Source organism: Prionailurus viverrinus, chromosome F2 (genome assembly GCF_022837055.1).
Source record: "Prionailurus viverrinus isolate Anna chromosome F2, UM_Priviv_1.0, whole genome shotgun sequence".
NCBI lineage: Eukaryota > Metazoa > Chordata > Mammalia > Carnivora > Felidae > Prionailurus > Prionailurus viverrinus.
The window spans coordinates 76,843,348-76,865,978 of NC_062578.1; the positions used below are offsets into that span (position 1 = coordinate 76,843,348).

The 22,631-nt window shown below is 42.9% G+C and overlaps 1 protein-coding gene across 3 annotated transcripts in view; it reads left to right on the forward strand.

Moving 5' to 3' along the window:
* The window catches only part of KHDRBS3 (KH RNA binding domain containing, signal transduction associated 3), a 188,329-nt gene that overhangs the window by 125,575 nt on the left and 40,123 nt on the right, over window positions 1–22,631 (forward strand). For all 3 annotated transcript variants that reach the window (XR_007148572.1, XM_047842388.1, XM_047842389.1), the window contains exon 7: window positions 21,716–21,798. Coding sequence is in view for 2 of the 3 variants with exons in the window: in XM_047842388.1 (XP_047698344.1) it covers window positions 21,716–21,798 (83 nt within the window). In the remaining variant the exon portion in view is untranslated. The remainder of the gene's footprint in view (window positions 1–21,715; window positions 21,799–22,631) is intronic.

Below are 22,631 nucleotides of genomic sequence, written 5' to 3' on the forward strand. Positions count from 1 at the left end.
TCATTCATGTGGCAAGTGAGAAAGTTGAAGTTAATCTTTAAGACAATTATCCCATTGAACTATTATGATCATAAATTAGCTTCTAACCTCTGAGAGTATGGATCCCTCACTTGCATTCACCTTTATATTCCCAGCACCTGATGTGTATCTGGCACATAGGAGGTCTTTAATAAATGTTTGCTGAATGAATGAATGAATGAATGAATGTTCTCAAGACTGAGTTTTTAAAAATTGCCACGGTGTGGAGAACCCACCCAAGATGCCTCCTGTGTGGTTTTCGTTTTTACTCATTTAGCAGTTTATAGAGAACTTAATTATTAGCAGACAGCTCTATAATGCAGTCATTAGTTAGTATACATCTGTTTCTCAGAAGATTGTAAACTTCTAGGGAAAACACCGTGTCTCTTAACTGATGTCTAGACAACTAGCATAGTTTTTGGCACATTGTACACACTAAGTAAATCTTTACTGGATTAGAGACCTGGTAAATTTTCCTAATGAGGGTGACCATGGATCTTTTCCAAGTCATTACTGTAACCTTCCTTCCGGTGGGAAGAAGTATGATAGTTGGCATTTGAAAAAACATCTTGCCTCAGTTATCCTTGTCTTCTGGTGTTCAAAGGGCAGTTACAGGTAACAACGAGAGAAGACTGGTTCTGTGTGTAGCTCCTGAGTCACATGCTAAAGATCTCCTCTCAGTAGAAGAACGAACTTTCCAGAGTGATGGGATAGGATATTTAACGAGAAACCACTCTCCACAGGGCACTTTCCTATATGTCGTGTCATGTTCTCGTGTCCACTCAGTGAGATATTAGGATCCTATTGTACAAATGAGAATTTAGGGTTGGGGAAGTTAAATGTCTTGCCCCAAGTCACGTGGGTGATAAAGGAGGCACAGAGGCGGGATTCCAAATTCAGGGCCTGTCTTCTCTCCCCAACAGTCAGTGTTTTATCAAAAACTCTACCAGCTGGGATTATAGGCTGTTCTCATCTTTGGAGAAGAATGTGGCATGTTACCCTCCTTAGGAGTGTGGGGGTGATGGGTGACCCCTGTGACCCCTTTCAGGGTAATCAGCCCCTGGTCTTAAGCTACCGTAGGTAGATGAATGGAAATTGAGAATAATTAGGAAGAACAGGATGGGCTTAGGATTTTTAAAAATAATCAACAGCAATATTATCCTATTTATTGGCAAAAAGAAAAGTAGTATTTTTTGTTAAGAGTTTCAGAGCATCTGTAACTCTTGAAAAAAGACTTGTCATCCCTTGGGAACTCAGAAGTGCAAGTTCTAAAGTCTTCCTTACAATACGTTCTTCATGATAAATGCTTTATTTCCGTCAATTTGTTTGATTATATCTAACCAATTCAATTTGCTTTTCATTTTAACTGCCATTTAACATTAGTATTGGAGGCCGTCGTGTCCAGAATAAAAGGCAAAAACGTTGCTTATTTAAACAAAAAAGGGGGTAAAATCCTGTTCTTTCAGATCCTGCCACAGCTGCTGCTGTTTTGAGAAAACACGCGTGTCAGTCCCGAAAACCCGCCGTATTCTTCAGAGTACGTGCCATGCAGTGAAAGATTCCAACTTTGTGTTAGGCTCAAAACTCCGTGAATGATGTATGTTACAATTTTTAGTGAGTGGTTGCAGTATGCTGGTTGTAAGAATATGCCTGATAAGGGGTGCCTGGGTGGCTGAGTCGGTTGAGCGTCTGACTTCGGCTCAGATCATGATCTCGCGGTCTGTGAGTTCGAGCCCCGCGTCGGGCTCTGTGCTGACTGCTTGGAACCTGGAGCCTGCTTCGGATTTTGTGTCTCCCTCTCTCTCTACCCCTCCCCCGCTCATGCTCTGTCTCTCTCTCTCTCTCTCACTCTCTCTCTGTCAAAAATAAATAAACATTAAAAAAAAAAAAGAATATGCCTGATTAGCCCCAATGAGAAAGCCTGATAATTTGAAAGTATTTCCTTGTCAAAATGTGCCTATTGAAATTTGATTTTTCTCACGGTGTGTTTGTGAAGATACTTGATCATTTGTAATATCATCTGAGCCGACTCTTCTTCATCACAATCCCTATCACCAAATATTCCCTGAGTATGCGTCCTTGAGAAGAACATCCGTCAGCAAGTAGGTTTGTTGGGCCGGGGAAGATTTTTGTGACAGGAGTGCAGGTGACACACGGTAGCCCCTTGTGTGGAACAGGCCAGCTCACCATCGGTGAGACCAGATCCTTCTGTCCCCGAGTGCTGGTCTTTTAAGACAACAAGACAATTCAACATGATTAGCTTTTTTTTTTTCCCCCAGAAAAGGAGAAAACAGGTAATGGATATGTTTTCAACTATTTGAGTATAAATTGGGACCTTCTCCACTTTTAACTTCATAAAACCAGAGATCATTACTGTCTGTAACTTCTCAGCTCTTTTTTGAGAACAAGAAGCACCTCTTCCCCAAAATGACATTGATTCATTAGTTGTGTCCAAATAATTAAATAACTGGTAATTAGTATAACCCAGAATATATTCAAAGAGAGCACTGTAACGATTCAAAATGTTGGTATAATTATGCGCAAGGACGTGTGATGCGTCCTGGCAGAACCCAAGTTACATATGAACTTCTAGAATGAAACTGTTTTTGATAAATTACTTCAGGCTCCACGTGCCAAGCAGACACACAATCCAAGTAGGTGCGTGTTCCGTAAACACTCAGTGCCTTTTACCGTCTCTGAACACTGTCGTCCGTTGCCGTGATCTCCCCCAACATTTGTATGTTAACAGCGACTGGATCTAAATCTCCAAGCCAGGCCTCTCCCTTGCACGCCCTGCCCCGCGGTGTCCGCTTCCTGTGTCCTCTCTCCCTGCGTGCGTGCCCACGGTGGCGCCGTCACAGCTGTGGTCTGGGCCAGCCCGGAGGCTCACGGAGGCGGGTCGTGGTGGAGGCGCCGCCACACCCCCAGGCTCCGGGCTGTCGCCCGCGCCTCTTCGTCGTTCCCTGTAATGAGACAGCGAGCCAGGTCTTCTCACGGCTGCGTAGCTGTTCGGTCTCCAGCTCCTCCCGTGACGGCGGCTTTAGTGAAGGTGCTGGCCCTCCTTAGGAGATCTCCGTCCCTCCCAGCCTCCGGGTCACCCCAGTGGGTGACCGCACCCACTTGCCCAACCTGCCGCCGTCCGTCTGCGGTGCCGCCCTTGGTCTTCATGTTGCCCTTGGCACTCCCTTTAAATCTCTGTCCACTCCTGTGTTTCCTTCCGCCCAACACATTGTCCTCTTTCAGTAAATGCTGGTTGTTCAGATGGACACACGAATGCACGTACAGACAGACCTGTTGACGATTGCCGTAGCCTGCTTAGTCGCACCTTTGCCCAAAGCCTTGTCCTAGTTCTGGTTCTTTCCCTTAAATAACGTATTATTCATACTCCTTCTAGAGTACGTTCTAGTATCTGTAGTCTGATAATGCTACTGCCTGCCAGCTCCAGAACGTAAAAACTAGTTTAGAATTTTAAAAGGATAAGTGTGAGATTCTTCTCAGTGACCTCCGAAGGCCTTCTTGAGTGTCCTGCCTGACTGTTCAGCCTGCTAACCCTCTGCTGTCCCCACGTGACCATTTTACGTTCTGTGGGTATCTGTTGTGGTTCCCTCAGCACAGCAGGGACTTGAACGCTTTGCGTGTGCTATTGATTCTCTTCGAATGCCTTTCTTGTTTTGTCCACGCACACTCTTTTGACTGTTTATTCTCCTGTTATGAAGCCTTCCTGGTCCTGATCAGACACTGTTAGTGGCATCTTTGGTGCGCTCTAGACCTACCTCTGTGTCTGCTTGCTCGTTTTTGTCTCCAGTAGACTGTGGATTTCTTGAGGGCAGGAACTGTCTTTTCTTTTACTTCCCTCCGCTTCCCCTTCCCCTTCCCCTTCCCCTTCCATCTTTGTTTGCGCAGAGCCTGTCACAGGGCCTGACATTTTAGAGATAATAAATAAACATGCAGAGGGTGGCCTTTATTACTGCCAACTAATTGTGTCATTTCATGTGTCCCATGCACTGTTACACATACTTAGTGAAGTAAAATTAAGTATCTCAAGCCAATTTTAGCAAACATAACATGGCTCATTTAGTGAACTAATGTGAAAGAATACAGTTTGATAAAGAGAATGTTATTCTGACAGGTGCAATACATACTTGGTTTCTTATCCCCCTTCTTATCAGTATCACCATTGTTTCCTTCTTATGCAAAGTGTTTAATCCTTTGGGCTTTAGTGTCTGTAACTGCTAAGTACAGGTGAGGGTACCTGACCGAACAAATGAGCACGTTAGGTCAGACACTGGCCTGACTTCTTTCCAACTTCAGAATTCTGTAATTGATTGTTTTCTGAAACTTACTTGGTTCCCAGTGTCACCCTAGAGAAGCTTTTTCTAAGGAGGAATTACATTTTCATAAAATAGAAATCTTGATACTAAAAAGAAATAAACCAACAGAATAAACAAAGCAAACTAAATTTTAATGAGAGAAGCTAAAAGTGAAAGTGAGTGGCTCTGAGTCTTTTGAATTCTAGAACGGACGTTTTGGAAAATGTTTTAAAAAATGAGATTTCTTTTTCCAAAGGCATACTCACTATTCAAGATGTATAAACTCAAATTGTCTTGGAAATTTTAATCCTATTATTTTCCAACTCAGTGAATTATGGCTGTGTCTGCCATCTATTTATTCATAGGAACTATGTGCCATTCGGTGATATCCCAGTGTCCTCATGTGTAATCATTCTGAGTCTTGGAGGCGTAGTTGATGGCTTGATCACCTTTAAAGGTAAACGTGGGAGGGCACTCTAGATGAAGTCCTACAACTTTACCAGAATATGGAAGCTCTCCGCAGGCACTTGATATGCTCGGATTATCCAGCTGAGCTGTGGACTGAACAGAATGTGGAATTGTCCAGCATTGCCCCTGTGATGCGGCAGTGCCTCTTTGAGAGAGGCAAGGGGAGGCCCGGCAGACCAAGGGCTCTCAGGGAGCCTGTGCTCTGTCCTGGAGACAGGCCTTGAAATGAGGAGTAGAGCTTCTCGATCCTGTCTTACTGCAGCTGCTGTCGGGTGCTTCCTCATAGACCATCTGCCAATAGTTAACTTAATCCAGGTTTAAAAAGTCAGAGACAGTTTTGAATGGGAGCAGGAATCTAAACCTCAGGTTTTGTAAGCACACATGTCTTTTCTGCCCATTCTCTGGCACCGTGACTCATTAGAGCTGTGGAAGATGAAACTTGCTTTAAGGGAAATGCGGCTGGGGTGCCCGGGTGGGTCAGTCGGTCCAGCTTCCCACTTCGGCTCAGGTCACGATCTCGAGGTCTGGGGGTTCGAGCCCCGCGTCGGAATCTGTGCAGACAGCTCGGAGCCTGGAGCCTGCTTCGGATTCTGCGTCTCCCTCTCTCTCTGTCCCTCCCCCGCTCATGCTCTGTCTCTCTCTTGCTCTCTCAAAAATAAATAAACATTAAAAAAGATTATTTAAAAAAAAGAGAGAGAGAGACCCTGCTACTACCATAGTCGGTGTCTTCCTCCATAACATGGCGGCACAGGGCTGCTGGAAGAATCAACTCTTCTAAATTTTTGGTGACCGGACACATCAGTAAAGGCCTTTGGGGAAAATCAAATACAGTATATTTTTTAAAGGTACATGTAATTCTTGAGGGTAGATTTTGTTTTAAAGACTCCGTGAAGTCATACCCCTCGTTCTTTGGAGAGCTCACCTGAAGTTTTGATTACATGACTAGTTTGGGGACTTCAGTTACAGAAGACGGTTGTATGATGGCACATTTTCCCAATGCGGTGACGACTGGCATAATTTTGTGACAGTTAACTAATCTCTAAATTGTTTCAATTATCTTGTTTTCCATAGTGAGAAATTTAATTAAAACAGAGTACAGATTGCGAAAAGGTTATTTATGAAAATGCATTTTAAATGTGAATTGAAAAGCCTAGGGACACCTTTTTATTTTAGATGAAAAGATGAAGGTTCTATAATTTTTTACATCCATTTTACCAGAAGCAAGAATAAGAGCCACATGCAATTTACTTGAAATGTCTATCAGGAACTTCACAACCCGATCTCTTCCCTAAGTTGCTTGAAACAGTGACCTATTTTGGAAACGTAAAAGTTTGGGAAGTGATTTCAGATTTTAAACTTATGTATTTAGAGGGGTTTTTTGTTTTTTTGGTTTTTTTTTTTTCCCTTTTTCTCTGTACTTTAAACAAAACAACCAAAAGTATTTTATGTAAGAGCCTGGGCTCTGGAGTGACAGCGTCACAATGGCGTGGGAGCACATTTTGCCTCTGTAACTAGGCTCGCCCATCCGAGTGAGTGAGCGATGACAGTTGTATCTGTGCTACTGTGATAGAGGTGTCCTGTCCCTCAGGTGAATCAGGGCTGAGGCGGGGAGGGGACTTTAGAAGCATTGGAATGGACCTCTCTTACCAGGGATCACCTACAAGAACCTGCCGTCTTGGTTGTATCGTTTTCCTCACGCATAAACGTTCACTGAGCTGCATCCATTGACCTCATTCCTTGCCATCAAGCAGATCAAGGTCTAGGAAGGAACACCATTATCACCCCTGACTTTGAATCTTCCCATAATCCCCTACCTGTTTCAGGTGGTGGTTTTCTGTGGATACACCCTGTGGATCCCTGTGTGTACACCCTATTTAAAATACTTTTCTTAGAGCAATGTGATCACTCTTTTATTCATATAATTACTCCCATTACATTTTAAGTTATGGATGATAGGTGCATGCCTTTTTATCCACAGGGCCCAGCATGTAGTAAGTAATCAATATTTGCTTGCTTGATACAGGGGGGAAAAAAAAGATCATAGGATATGACACCTATAATTGACTTACATACAGAATATTTCAAGAGGACCAGTGAAGGGATACGATGTGCTTGATGGAATGTGGAAAGATTTTCTAGAGGAGACGGCAAACCAAGCAGGGACGGGTGCTCACAGCATTCAGGCAGGGAGAGCGAGAAGGATTTCCACGAGGACTGGACGTGCTGTTCACATCCATACACGTACGGGAGGCGGTGTGTGCAGGGACAGCCAGCAGAGGGGCGGCAGTGCTGGGTTATTGATGAGGTTTATTATCATCTTTATACCTTTGTTTGTATTCAGTTTGTTGACAGAGTGTGAGGTACATAACAGGACATGGAATGTTGAAAGATATTTCAGGGCTAAAGCAGTTTAAAATAAAACACATTGTCAGGTTGGGTTACACAAGTGGACAGCCAGCTGGCCATCCAGATACGGCCTCATGGTGTGACACCATCCTGGCGAGTTGATTACATATACGGTCCGACCCTTGCTGTTTATAGGGACAAGCGATATGTGTATCATCATAGCTACAAACAGAGGCAGGACTCAAGCTGAATAGATTCAGATCTTTGCTGTGTCTTCAATTGCTGTGTAATTTTGGGTGAGTCGCTTCTCTGCTCTGTGCCTCAGTCCCTGATTCCTAAATGGGAACGTCAGTGCTTCTCACATGGGGCTGTTATTGAAGATTAGACAAATTAACATATGGAAAGTATTTCAAGTGGTGCCTGGTACATAAAAAGTGGTATGTGAGTAATTTTGTTGTTCGCTCAGAAATGTAATTCTTCAGCTGACCAAGTAGCTCTGTCTTTCAGGGCAGACCCTTGCTAAATGTGCCCCGGACATTAATAAAGTAGTTGCTCTTTATCTCTGGGGGTTATGTTCCAAGACCCCCAGGGGATGCCTGAGACCTCAGATGGTATTAAACGATACGGTTCCTATGTTTTTTTTCCATACATATGTATCCATGATTAGGTTTGATGTAGGAATTAGGCACAGTAAGAGATGAACACCAATAACTATAATAAGATAAACAGTTATTGCAGTGCGCTGTAATAAAAGTATGTGAATGTGGTCTTTCTCTCAAAATATCTTACTGCGCCGTCCTCGGCCTTCTTCCTGTGAGGACAGGAGACGATGAAAGGCCTGCGCCAGGAGGTGGAGTAGAGCAAGGGGCATGAGACAGGTGTTGGGACGCAGCGCGAGCTTGCTGTTGACGTGACGACGGGTCACGAGGTGGACGAGCTGCTTCCGGACTGTAGTGGACGTAGGAAACCATGGCCACGGAGAGGGAAACCTTGGATAGGTGGGGATTGCTGCATATGATAAACACAAGATTCGGTACTCTTCACACCGTCCAGAATAACTAAAAAGATAATCACAAGTGCTAACGAGAATGGGGTGCGGTGGGAATTCTCATCTGCCACTGTAGGAAGGTAAATTGATACAACGACTTCGGAAAAATATTCGGCACCCCCCGTTAGAACCGAACACACGCTTCCTTAAGACCCAGCGACGCTGCTCCCGGGAGCCGCTCAACAGAGGTGCGTGCAGAGATGCGCCACAGGACGCGTGAAAGAGCCGCGCAGGCAAAAACTAGAAAGAAGCGAAATACCCACCCACACAAGGGTGGGTGAGCACGGGGTGGTGTGATGAAACAGACCAGAATTTTCAAGCAGCGAAACGGAACCAACTGTGGCCACGTCCGGCAGCGTGGACACGTCGCACACGTAACGGTGGGTGAGAGAAACATGGCGCAAGGTAGTAGTGAGTCTGGTTCTGTTTCTATAAAGCTCAACGGCAGGCAGACCCCAGGGCTGGTGTTGGAATCCAGGACGGTGGTTCCTGTGGGGGGAGACGCTGTTGTGACTGAGGACGTGTGCAGGGGGTGTGTCTGGGGGGATGTTGATGTTCCGGTCCTTGATCCTGGTGCCGGTTACATGGGTGTGGTTACTTGGTGACAATTCACTGAGCTGCACGCTTAGGGTTTGTAGCTTTTGATGCCTTGTTTTCATGCTTGAATAAAAGGTTTTTAAAATATGACCAGTTTGTGTATGAGGAATGCTATGGTAGACAGAGCAGATACTCTTGTGTATAACAGAACAGTAGCTCCTCTTGGAAACATACCTGCTATTAGGCCAGGTGATAATTTGAGGATTTCCCAGAAATCTAAGCAAGGAGAAATCTTAGTGCTGACGTTATACACCTCTGATAGTATGGGGCTTATATTTTCATTGTGGGGAAGCCGTGCATTGTGCGTTAAGTGTGCCTTTCTGTGGACCGGGGGGTCCTTTCTTCTTCACGGTGACCCTAGAGTCACCTGATGCCTCTCTCCTGGCCAGTTGTCGCTCACACAGGGGCCATCTTCTCACTGAGAAGAGTACGTGAATAGATCCGTAACTGTCGATTATTCATTCACTTATCCATTCGTTCAGAAAGCATCTATTGACTGTTTCCTCCTGCAGGCACTGCAGGACATCGTAGGAAAAGAGGGCGGGTGCCCTGTTCTCAGGAAGACTACATTTCAGGGGGTGGGGGGGGTGGGGGGCTGGGGGGGGTCATAATCAAATAAATCCTGAGTATTGGTGCGAATCCACCCCAGACCCTCTTGCTAAGAATGGCCAGGAAAGGTGAAACAAAAGCAGGAAACAGAAAACATCTTTGAAGGTGTGTAAAAGCAGACACAGCACAAACAAAAAATACTGGCCAACCTCTTGACGAAAATGAAAGGCAAAGCAGCCAGCTCAGCACTTCTGACTGGTTTTGCCCGTGAGGCAGCCTTTCTCGACTGGGGTTCCTCATCTGAGTCTCGGAACAGAGAAATTGATGGCCCGGAAGTGCTGGCATTCCAGATACACAGGAGGGAAGTGGGGTCACTTACACACAGCAGACGCCTTAGGGCACCGGGCTCCATTCTCTGGGAGACCCTGGTTGAGAGGGCCTGTGATGGCTTCTGCCAGTTCCCTAAGAGGTGGCCGAGAAGCTGAACTGAACTGGGGTTTGGGAAGGCTAAAAAAAAACTGGAGTTTAGGCCCCCCGGATTTGGATGCAGAGGGTTGGTGAGCCCTAAGCTTTGCCTTGGAGCTCAGAAAAGCACTCCCACGGGACGCTTTCTGATCGTCCCAGTCCCTTGTGGGTTAAGGTTAAGCCGGAATCGCTAATTATCCTGTCCTCCCACCCAAAGCAAATATAAATTATCTCTGGAGAAATGCGTAGTATAGGCTTTGATAAATTATTTCTGTAACTTTTCATATATAATTACAAATTGAAGCCACCAAAATAAAAAGCTAAGGAAAAAAACAAGAGAGAGAGAAAGTAGATTCAGATAGCAGATACAAATTTTAAAGTAACTCTGTTCTTTAAAATCAAGGAGTTAAAAGGTAAGATTGGTTGTTGAAGCAGACAACTGGAAAATACAGACAAGAGATACTCTAAAGCTGTAAAATGCAGGAAAGAACTAAGTAAATGGTTTTCAGCAAATTAGACGCAGATGAAGGAAGAAATACTGTGTGGAAGTCAGGTCAGTGGAGCAGAAAGACAGACCTTGGTCGCCACGGAAACTCTCCCGAGGCCCAGAAGCCTCTGGCGGCACCTCCTTTGCTTCAAGCCACACGGGCCCCAGGTGACCTGGCGACCGTCCTCCCTCCGACTCTCTCCACCTTGCTGTCTCTACCTCAGGACCTTTGTGCTTGTTTTTCATTCCGCCTGAAATATCGCTCTCCCCCTTCAAACACATCTGCTTAAACAGCTTCTCACTTCCTTCCCGTGTCCTCCTCAGTCCCTGCTGAGTCCTTGCCCACAGCCCCTCCAGCTGCCCCCAGGTCTCAAGCCTCCCCCACCTCTCACTGTGCTAACTGTCCTTGTCATGGCTGGTTTTGTTTGTCTGCTTCCCCCTGGGAATGGAGGCCCGAGGGGGACAGAGACTTTGTTTTGTTTGTTCAGTACTGTATCCCCAATGCTTACAGCAGTGCCTGGCACACAGTAGGCATTCAACAAACGCCCCCCCCCCCCCCCCGTCCCGGGAGAGCGGACAAATTGACATGAAAATCTTCAGCATGATGTGTGTGGTGTGGCGTTAATAAAATATAGTAATTCCCCTTTCTTCCAGCTTCATGGGATTTTTCGTTTTCTTTAATTTTCGATATACAGCCTTCACTTGTTTGTGGAATTTCTGGGTTAACCTCTTTGTTATCTTATTTTCCTTTATTGTATTTTCGAGTACCTTGTCAATTCCGAACGAACATGATTCCGTCTCGGTTCGGTGGCCTGAGAGCTGGAGAGTCTTGCTGAGAGTCGCTGACCTGGCTGTGTTTTCACAGGCTGCGTTCAAGTATGGCTAGAAGCGCCGCAGATCGCGGGGAGCCCCTTCTCCGTCCAGAACCACGCAGCTCCTACAAGCATTTGCTGAACGCATATGCACACGCTGCAGTTGTAGACAAAGTTTTAAGAATTTATCACATTCTACAAGAGACAAATACCTGGAGAGCGCTGATGTTTCTCTGGCCTAATAGCTTGAAACTGTTAAAAGGGATAGATCTTTAAATAAAACTGCCTTTATTGGGCAGGCCCTGTGCCAACCAGCTTTCATATGTGCTTTTTGGTTAATCTATCCACAACCATCAGGAATAGCCAGAACATGGATTATGATGCCATTTGGCAAATTATAAAATTGAGGTTGAGGAGGATAGGTGATTTTCCCAAAGCCACACAGCTGGTAAGAGACAGAGCTGGAACTTGAATACAGGCATCAGACTCCAAAGACCGATAGGGAGAATTTGTAAGATTCCAGTAGAAGCGGCATAGTATTTTCCTCATAGCCATAAACGAACACCTAAGGACGTGATTGGATTGTTGAGTTAATGGTGTTTTATTTAAATGATTATGGAAAAGGGGCACCTGGGTGGCACAGTCGGTTAAGCGTCCGACTTCAGCCAGGTCACGATCTCGCGGTCCGGAAGTTTGAGCCCCGCGTCAGGCTCTGTGCTGATGGCTCAGAGCCTGGAGCCTGTTTCCGATTCTGTGTCTCCCTCTCTCTCTGCCCCTCCCCCGTTCATGCTCTGGCTCTCTCTGTCCCAAAAATAAATAAACGTTGAAAAAAAAAATTTAAAAAAAAAATAAATAAATGATTATGGAAAAGATTCTTACATAGAATTGTAATTAATACTGTGATTTTTGTCCTTAATGATAACCTGTTTTGGTGCTATGTTCGTGGTCATTGGTGATACTTGACAAGAATATTAGTACTCAGAACGCAGGGAAAATGCAGTTCTCAAAAGACTGTTTTTAGCTTAATGTTTGTTTAATAAACTCAATCATTATAAGACTATAGATTTTAATAAGCTTTAGTACTGTATTATGAATGAAAACTTTCTGCATTTGGAAATGACCAGATATCACCCTAATTGGAGTGAGGTGTTATATAGGGTAATTGTTTTCTTTTAAAAGGGCTCAAAACCAAAACATTACTTTTAAAATCACTGTCTTTTGTGAATTCTTCTGTTTAAAATGGTTTTTCCCAGCTTAAATGTTATGCTTGATTTTGCTTGTGACAGAAATAGAATTAAAAATAGGCCATGCCGTTTCCTTTATCCTGGAAAATCTCTTCTTTTCAAAAGCAAGATTTCTTTGGTATTTGGCCATGTGTCAGTTGGAGTTTTATAGGTCGGGTACGCAAACGAAGAATTTCTACCTGTGGGAGAACATGTTTCTCCTCCCGTAGCTCTGGCGTCTACCAAATGTCCAGGTCACCCGGTCAGTTAAACTCCACGTAGACATCTTCATCATCAAAGATAAAAAACTCAGAGGCATAGCTTATTGAGTAAGTAGGTTTTCTTTATTGAGGCAAGAATTTATATTGATATACATTTACCTCTTGTCCAAGTTTGCTGTTTTGAATAATGTTGTTCTGACTTTCAGAAATAGAACACAGGGTTTTGAAAGGGAATTTTTTCTCTGAGGATAGGGAATGCAAGAGTGGTGGGTAATGTTTGGCAGAAGAATTCAGGTGAGGTCTCGTCAAAATCCATCATATTTTAATCAGTATTGCATTTTATCCTACGCTGTCTCTCTTATTTGCGTTTATCCTAAAGAAGCTCTATTTCCTGCCACTTGGCCTGTAGTTAATTTTTGTTGTCATTCATTCGTTCATTCAATACGGTCACTGTAAGCCTCCTATGTGCCAGACGTTGACAATACAAGGGAACGAGCAAGGCCTTGGCCGTACCCTTAAGGACCTCGCAGACTCCTAGGGAAGAAGGGAGGCAGAGGGGTAATTCGAGGTCCCTCGTGTAAGCAAGCTATCAGTGATCATGGAAGCACAGAGGGGTGAAATTTCAGCCTGATGTCTTCTGTTGGAAAGCCTAAAAGGGGGATGTCAGAAAGAACCGCAGGTACATAGAATTTGCAGCATGAAACGGCAAGGCTTCTTCTGGGTCCTCAGGGAGCTGTGGAAGCTCGTCCTGTGCTGTCTCGGGTAAGTTGCTGAGGCAAGACGGTGAGAGGCTTAGGAATTTGTTCCTTATTTTGTAGGAACAGGAGGGGTGGAAATTGGAGATTTGTATGCAGGGAAGCAGCACACTCAGATGAGCATTTTGGTGGATAATTCTGGAGGAAGGTTTAGGGTTTAGATAAGGAAGCTCTTCCAGGCAGATGAGTTAGAATATTGTACTAGTCCAGCTGAGAACTTCTGGATGATTCTAACGCAGTTAGTTACCTTAGGAATAGAGTCAGGGGTGGGGGGGGGGTACATATGAGGGAGGCTGAGGAGATAAAGGTTTCCTGCCAGGCAGAATGGTCGGTGGGATGGGAAGGCGAGAGGCACGGGCTCTGTCCAGGTGAAGGTGCCTTCAGAGCCTCGTGCAGACCAGCGGTTTGTTAGCATCTCATTAGGGCGGTGTCTCCTGTGCTGCCCATTTGCAGGTCCAGAGCCCTGTTTGAAAAGTGCAGCGAAGGAGATGAAACATCTGTGCTTGCATTTTAATGATGTCCGGGAGCTCTCTTAAGCTTCTCCCAGAGCAAATGCATTAGGTTCTTAGCATAAACAAGTTCATAAACGCCCGCTGTCTTCGCGTGGGGTCGCGGAGGAGTGGCCCTGGGAGGGCATAGGTGAAGGCACGCTCGGGCAGGAGACGGGACCGGGTGGGGGTGGGTCTGGCACGCTTTTTCCTCTGCAGGCACTCCGTCCAGCAATCGAATGAGCATTGATTTATCGAGCTATCCTTCCTGCGCTCCAGGCCCTGCCCCCACCCTGTGTGAAAGAATAAGCAAGACACAATCCGTGTTCACAACAGCGGGGGAGGCCAGGAGCCAGTCATCGCCACACACTCAGCGGAGGTGTGTGTGTCCGATCCGACCTGGGTGTCACACGGGTGTGACAGACGCTGGTTTCATGGGACTGAGAAGATACAGTAGGAGAGGAGAGTCCTTTGAGCCTCACCGTGAGGAATTTCTTCAGAGATGGGTGGTCACAGACTTGTAGGGAGCAGCACACAAACCGGTCGTAATTATTGCCCTTGGGCTCAGGACACATGGCAGAAAATGAGGACAACGTGTTGCCTGGGGCCATGTCACGAGGGCCAGTGTTCTCTAGGAGAAAATATACACATGTGAGAAATTACACAGAGATTTCAGGTGTAAAGACAGTTGTTTGACATGTCTGAGCGCTGCCCCCAGGGACCTAGTGAGTTCCCCCTCCCAGGTCCTGGCAGGCTTTGTAGAGTCTGAGGTTAGCTGGGTGGTTGAACTAAATCCGCGTATCCCCTCTATACTAGATTTATGGTTCTACCCGATCGCATGTTAACTTGTAACGGACAACGCATTCACTGTTTTTTAAAATTCCTGCCTTGGCCTCAGAAAAATCTAAAGAGGAACTTCTTCCAGGTGTGTGGGATGGTTTAGTGTTGGTCTGGCTGTATTTCATGGACGCGAGACACACAAAAAGCTTCCATGCTATTCTGCCATCTTGGCCCCCCCCCCCCCCAAGAGGAATTTCTTAATATTCAAACGATATGACTAAGAAAACAAGCAACAAGTAGTTGGAAACAGTAAGAGCATTCAGAAAAAAAGGGGGGGCTGCTAACCCCCAGATCAGTCCTCAGACAAAGAAGCCTAATGTTAAGGGACTCTTACCCATCCCCCCGCCCTGCCTTTCCTCATATGGCAACCAACATGGTGTCTTTTCCGATTAAGCCCCCCAATTGTTGTCTGCCAGTGACTTCATCTGTTGCCTGCAGCAAGGTGGCAGATGATCCCCAAGAATCCCCTCTACCCCCTCCTAGAAACTTCCGAATGTATTTGCACCTACACTCAGCTTTTCCTCCTCCTCTCCTGTCACATTCTCCTTCACACTTCCCACAGCTTTCAAGTGTTGTCCATTGAACAGAGAGCGGAAGTGCGTCCCTCTGGCCAAATCCACCTGTGAAATCATCATGAAAGAAATCATGTGAGGACTGCATATTTAATCTTTTAAAATCTTCAGTGTAAAAACATGAAAGTCAATTAATTCAATGACCTAAACCATTTGAAAATTCAAATAAATTTCTAGCATTGTAATATCTGATGGAATAATTGAACAAGGAATGAGTCTGTAAGGCTAAAAGTGTAGTATAGCACTTCACGTTTTCGTTTTTGAAGAAAGTTCCAGTCACTTACAATCTCGATTCTTTAAATAAGCTTAGAAGTAGAATTCCTAACTTGGCGAAGCCATATTCTTCCCAAGCTACGACCAAATTACTGACGAAACCGTGAGCTCCACATTGCCAAACTGCCCAGTGCAGTGACCTAGGTAACAAGCCCTCCAGATCCACCCTTGCCGTTCCATTCCCCCATCCCGGTACCCGAGAACGAGTTCTAAACCATAAGGTGGATCATGTCACTCAGAACCCCAACCCACGCGCCGTGACTGGGCCATTCACTAACCGCTTCATGGGATTCTCTGTTTCCTTGTTCTCCATTCTTCCACTGCATCCTGCAGTGTACCCACAAGAAGCCGTTGGCTTTCCTAGACGAGAAAGGTTCTCAGGTGTCTGTACCTCCACTGTTCTGCACCTGCTGTCCATTCTGCCGAATTCTTATTTTTTGTGCCTGTTTCCAGGACTTTTGCTTTTCCCTGCTTTTGAAACTAAATGCTGGCGTTGGCATTTCTGACAGTTTTCCCTGTCCTTTCCCGCTCCCTGCTGGGCAGTTCTGTGCCACCTCAGTGCCCAGCGCCACCTCACCTTGGCCACGGCATTTGACATGTTGCATTATCGGTATCTCTTTAGTGGCCTGTCCCCTCTCTCGCGCCACCTCATGCCAGAGTACTCACTAGACAGTGGCGCTCCTTTTCAGTTCATGGTGCTGACAGAGTGCCAGGAACAGGGTAGGCGCCAAGTGGAGGTTTGGGTTTTTAATTTAACAATAATACTCCTGGGGCGCGTGGGTGGCTCAGTTGGTTAAGCGTCTGACTTGAGCTCGGGTCATGATCTCACCGCTAGTGAGGTCAAGCCCCGCAGCAGGCTCTGTGCTGCCAGCTCAGAGCCTGGGGCCTGCTTCCGATTCTGTGTCTCCCTCTCTCTCTGCCCCTGTCCCGCTCACACTCTGTCTCTTTCTGTCAAAAGTAAACAAACGTTAAAAAAATTAAAAATCTTACTCTTTCCATTAGGAACACCGGCTTCTTTTAATTGATTAATTCACCAGAATTATCAGTAATACCTGCCTCATACGACTTACCTCATTATTAAAATCATATCAATTTTGTTTTTGTTTTGTCCGTATCTTGTCTGATAGCTTTCTCCTTCTTGCATTGGTCTTTGGAAGATCACCAAATTACTAATCCGCCTTTAGGTACTATGGGGAACACGATGGTTTGTATATTGTGTGCTAACTGTCCTTCACTTTTATTCTTCCTCTGCCCCTGTAGAATATTCTGTTCTATCTTCTGTGAGAAGTACCGGACACATAGCTGTTCAACAAATATTAAGTTCCTCCTTTGTGAAAAAATATTAAAAAATTACGTGATCATGTAGAAAATGTATATGCCTTATTCCTGCAAAGACAGTACGATCTCTTAGTATTGATACTCATGTTACAAGATGGAACACATTATAATATAACTTCCTATTTAGATATTTATGTTTTCCTAAGCCAAGTAAATTGAGGTTTAGTATTTAATAGATGCTTATGAAGAGAGAATAACTAAGGTAATCACTTTAAAATCAATTATTTGGCTCATACCCTCTCATACAGTGGCTTCTGGTGTTCTTCCTCTGTTGTATAATTTTAGAAATACAGGACAGAGGTCTCCATGAGTAATGCTTTAGTAAAATAGTTAATTATATGCTATCCTTCATAAAGTTCTTAATATAGGTCAGGCATTTTGCTGGAATATGTACATATATGTGTATATATAATTTCTCATCCTTTCAAAATACTTAAGGGATTCACAGGTGACAGGTAAAGAAACAGATTCTGAGATGTGAATGAGCCTGAGTAAAATCATCGATAGTAAATTATGGAAGCCCATCTAACTCCAGGTCCTTTCTCTTACCCCTTGGCCACATTTCTCTGCTTCCACAGATCCGGTGGTGATCGTTAAATTGATTAGCATTGATAATACTGATGTTCCAAAATACTTAGATGTTATTTTCAGGCTCATTTAAATATTAAATAAATACCAATGAAGTCCAAAGTCATTATGTAATTGACTAACACCAGAAACTTAGTAATCAGTTTTAGGGTAGGATTCACACGTTCATGGACATAGATGTCATTGTAATATATCCAATTTTATCTTACAAAATGACCATTTCTCTAGACCTTTTTGAATTCCACAGTGCTTTTAAAATAACCATTGTGTGCTTGTTATTTTATCTGCAGAATGTCCTCAGTTTGAAGTCTGTCTCCATAGAACTAAGGAAGATGGCTTTTGCTCTTGCTGGGTTTTCTTTTTATTGTTGAGTTGTAAGAGCTCTTTTTATATTCTGAATATTAGACCATAATCAGATATGTGATTTGGAGATATTTTTCTCCTGTCCCATGGATAGTCTTTTCATTTTCTTGCTAGCATCCTTTGATGCATAAGTTTTTAATTTTGATGGTCTATATTTTCTTTAAGATATATCTATATTATCTATTAGGTATCTATTATCTATATTTTCTTTGGTTGTTTGTGCTTTTGCTGGCATATCTAAGAAACTAATGACTGATCCAAAATCACAAAGATCTACATCTATGTTTTCTTCTAAGAGTTTTGTAGTTTTATCTTGTATACTTAGATGCATGTTGCATTTTGCATTAATTTTTGTATATGGTGTGAGGTAACAGTCCAGCTTCATTCATTTGCATGTGGATATCCATTTGTTCTCACACCATATACTGAAAAGACTGTACTATTCACCATTCAGTTGTCTTGGCACCCTGTTGGAAATGAATTGACCATAGATGTGAGGGTTTTATTTCTGTGCTCTCAGTCTCATTCTGTTGATCTTTGTCTCTACCAGTACCTCACTGTTGTGATTACTTAGCTTTGTAGTAAATTTTGAATTGGGGAAATGTAGGGTCTATCCTCTGGAATGTTCCCTATGTAATGAAAAAGAATGTGCATTTTACCCTTACCGGGTAGAGTGTTCTATAGATGTATGTTAGTTCTATAATTGTCTGTTAGGTATAATTGATTTGTATTGTTCAATTCTTCTATTTCTTCTTTGATCCTTTTCTCAGGCATTATTTTTATTATGGAGAGTGTGATATTGAAGTTCCCAATTATTATGGTTAAATTGTCTATTTCTCCTGGTAATTCTGTCATTTTTTACTTCATGTACTTTGAGCTCTATTATTATTTATGTGTGTATATATTTGCATACATTTTTTGAATTATCATCTTGATAGACTTGACTCTTTTATCATTATAAGTAAATGTCCTTTTTCTCTGGTAACAGTTTTTGTCTTAAAGTCTGTTTTGTCTGATATTAGTGCAGCTACGGTAGTTCTCTTTTGATTCATATTTCCACGGTTTGGTATATCTTCTTTCCTCCTTTTCAATTTATTTTTATCTTTGAATCTAAAGTGTGTCTCTCGTAGACAGCATATGGTTGGATCTTTCTTTTTAAGCAGAATGCCATTTTCTGCCTTCTAATTTATTCTACTTAGTTTAATCCATTTACATTTAGTGTAATTACTGATAAGGTAGGATTTACATCTCTCAGTTTGCTTTTTTGTTTTACCCTATGTCTTATGTCTTTTTGGTACCTTACTCTCCCCTTTTGTTGTTAGGTATTTGTTTATTGTATCACTTTAACCCCATTACCATTTCTTTTTCTACTTTTTGTGTTTTTTTTAAATTATTTTCTTAGCCTGCCCTGCAGATTACAATTTATTTTCTAATTTATATCAGTATTTCTCAGAATTATACCAACTTAATTTTAACAGGACACAAAAACTTTGCTTCTCTTTAGCTCCGTCCTCACCTGCCCACCTTTGTATTGTCACTGTCATGAAGATTGCAGCTTCCATACATCGTGTGTCCATCAACACAATTATAATTAGTTCTTCATTCAGTTGGTTTTTAAATCAAATAGGAGAAAAAAAAGTTACTACAAAAACACATCTATAGTTTTGTATTTCCCTAAGTAGCTATCTGTATCAGTGTTACTTATTTTTTCATGTGGACTCAAGTTACTATCTAATGACTTTTCACTTTACATTAAAGACTTCTTTTACTCTTTTGTGTAGAACATGTCTGCTGTTGAATTCTGTTTTTGCTTACCCTAGAATATATTAATTTTTCCATTTAAAAAAATTTTTTTAACATTTTATTTATTTTTGAGAGAGAGAGAGGGAGGGGCAGAGAGAGAGGGAGACACAGAATCCAAAGCAGGCTCCAGGCTCTGAGTTGTCAGCACAGAGTCCGATGCGGGGCTCCAACTCACGAACCGTGAGATCGTGACCTGAGCTGAAGTTGAACGCTTAACCAACTGAGCCACCCAGGAGCCCCAGATCTTTCCATCTTTGAAGGATAGTTCTGCTGGTTATAGAATTCTTAGTTGACAGTCTCTTGCTTCTAGTACTTGAAAAGTGGAATCCCATTGTCTTCTGGCCTCCATGGTTTTTCTTGAGAAATCAGCTTTTGATATTATTGATACTCTCTTTCACATGATGAGCGGCTTCTGTCTTGCTGCTTTAAGATCTTCTCTTTGTCTTTGTCTTTCAACATTTTGATGATGTTTCTAGGTGTGGGTCTCTTTGAGCTTACCTTACTTTCAGTGTTTTGAGCTTCTTGGTTGTGTAGATTAAGGTTTTTCATCAAATTTGGCAAGTGTTTAGCCATTATTTCTCTTTGTAATCTTTTTGCTTCTTATTTTCCTCTCCTTCTGGGTATCTCATTATGCATATGTTCCTGTTGATGGTGGTTCACAGGTCTCTGGGACCCTGTTCACTTTTCCTTATCCTTTTGTATCTTCTTCCTCAGAATGGATAATCTCAATTGATCTATCTTCAGGTTTACTTACTCTGTCTTCTGCATGCTTATATCTTATGTTGAACCTCTCTGGTGAATTTTCCCTTCCAGTTATACTTTACCACTCAAGAATTACTTTGGATTCTTTATTATTTTTATATCTATATTTAGTGAGGCATTGTTATTATCCTTTAGTTCTGTAGACACAGAGTATCCTTTAGTTTTTAAACTATATTTAAAATAACTGATTTAAAGTCTTTGTCTAGTAAGTCCAGTGTCTCGTCTTCCTCAGGGACCATTTCTGGTGATTACTTTTTTCTCGTTGCATGAACCATACTTTTGTGTTCCTTTTCATATCACCTAATCTTTTTTACTAAGACTGGACGTTTAGTGTGTCAGCTATGGAAATCAAATTCTCCTTCCTCCCAGTATTTTCTGTTTTCCTGTTTTTATTTAGTGACTTTTCCAAACTCATTTTGTAAAGTTTATATTTATTATGTGTTATCACTGAAGTGTTTCCTATCTGTTACCTTAGTGGTCAGCTAATGATCGGACGGCGATTTTATCGAATGCCTGGAGACTGAGTACCAAGCAGGTTGGAACAACAGGTCTTTAAAACTCAGCCAGTTGGTTTACAACTAACTCTTTCCTTGAGCTTGCCTTTCCTTCTTGTGAGAACCGCAGGGTCATCCTGAGGAGAGAGCCTAGGGTCCTCCCAGGTCTTTCCTGGGCCTGTACATGGCACTGTGCAGCTATGTAGCCTTCTAGATTCCCAGGAGTATGTCAGAGCTTTTCAAAGGGAGAATGGATATCTCATCCTGGCCCTTTTCTAGGTGGCTTTTGATTAGACTGTTGTTTGCTCCAACCACCTCAAGTAGCTGAAATCTTATGTAATTGCCTCTATTTATTTTCCTTAAATACCCTCAAGGAAAAGGCTTTTTGCACTGGATGAGTCCAAGCCAGGTCAAATGCAGTCCTCAGGGAATGAGGTTGAAAGAGCCCCGCCCTGTTCTCCTCCTGCAGTGGCCCTCAGCCTGCTGGAGTCCACTGTGGTCAAGGCTGTGGGTTTTCAAGGCTCCTGCAGAGCAGGGAGTGAAGGGTGGGAATAGGGCTCATTAAAACATCACAGAGCTCACTGCTCCTACCAAGGTTCAGCCAAATTTTTAAAAATAAATGCTCCTTAGATCTCTGCAAACCTTTTGTTAATTTCCAGAGTTTTGAAACTGTTGATTCTAACAATTTTTGCCAGTTTCTTTTTGCTTTTACAGAGAGAATTTTTGGAAGTTCTTGTCATTTTCACTGATGTCACTCTTAATATTTTTCTTTACACTATAATTAGATGTGGAGTTAAATGTTAGCTGAATTAATAAAGAGTCACTAAAAGCAGAGTGGTTCTTTTTGTCCAGAAACTTTTCTGAACTTTTTTATACTTCTCCTGTTTTATTGTAGGACTATGATGATGGTTATGGCACTGCTTATGACGAACAGAGTTATGATTCCTATGATAACAGCTATAGCACCCCTGCCCAAAGGTAAGAGACCATCTCTGACTGGACCCTGTTAACAGACACTTGTGCCCTTCCACGTTTATGCACTCTGGGAACCGGATGGGGATCAGACAATGAGGGTAATTTGACTTGGCTTGCTTTGTTTCTTGTTTGTTTTAATTGGAGAGGCCCTCTCCGTCTTAGCAACTAGCATGCATCACCCCTCCAGAACTTATTGTAGTGTTAAAGCAAGGAAGCTTGAAAAATAAAAATTGAAGTTTTATTTACTCTAAAGTTTTAACTCAGTGTTCAGTGTATTCTAAGGAAAAACAATGTCTTCAAAGTCTGTGGCTCTTCAAGTGCCCCCAAATCACATGAACAGTGTGGAAATACCCTGCATTGTCAGTGCCTGAGGAGGAAAGCCCCAGAAGTTTAGCTTGGCATTCCGAGAAGGTTTCTGTTTCTCAGCAGCAGTGATCCTGTTTTCTAACAACTTCAAATTCATATTTGTGAATAATGAGTTAGCTCCGCTTCATTTTCTAAAGAAGTATTTACCCAGAAATAAGTAAGTGTTATCAGAGGCAAAACAGAGCTTTATAGTTACCTCTTGTGATAATATACCTTGATGTTCATTGATATATGAAATCAGTGTTTATTCTGTTCAGGATGTTTTCCTAAATGCCTAGAAACCTCTTGCTTTATGTTTAAAATTCTAAGTGGGGGACAATGATAGACACATGTACAAAACAAAATAGCGGCTTTATGAAACATAAAAAAATACAAATTGCGTGGTTGTTTTGATGAAGTATAAACCACTTCTGAACTCACGTGGCACCAGGCAACTTTGAACAGGCAGCTGCTGTTACTCGTGAGCTCTG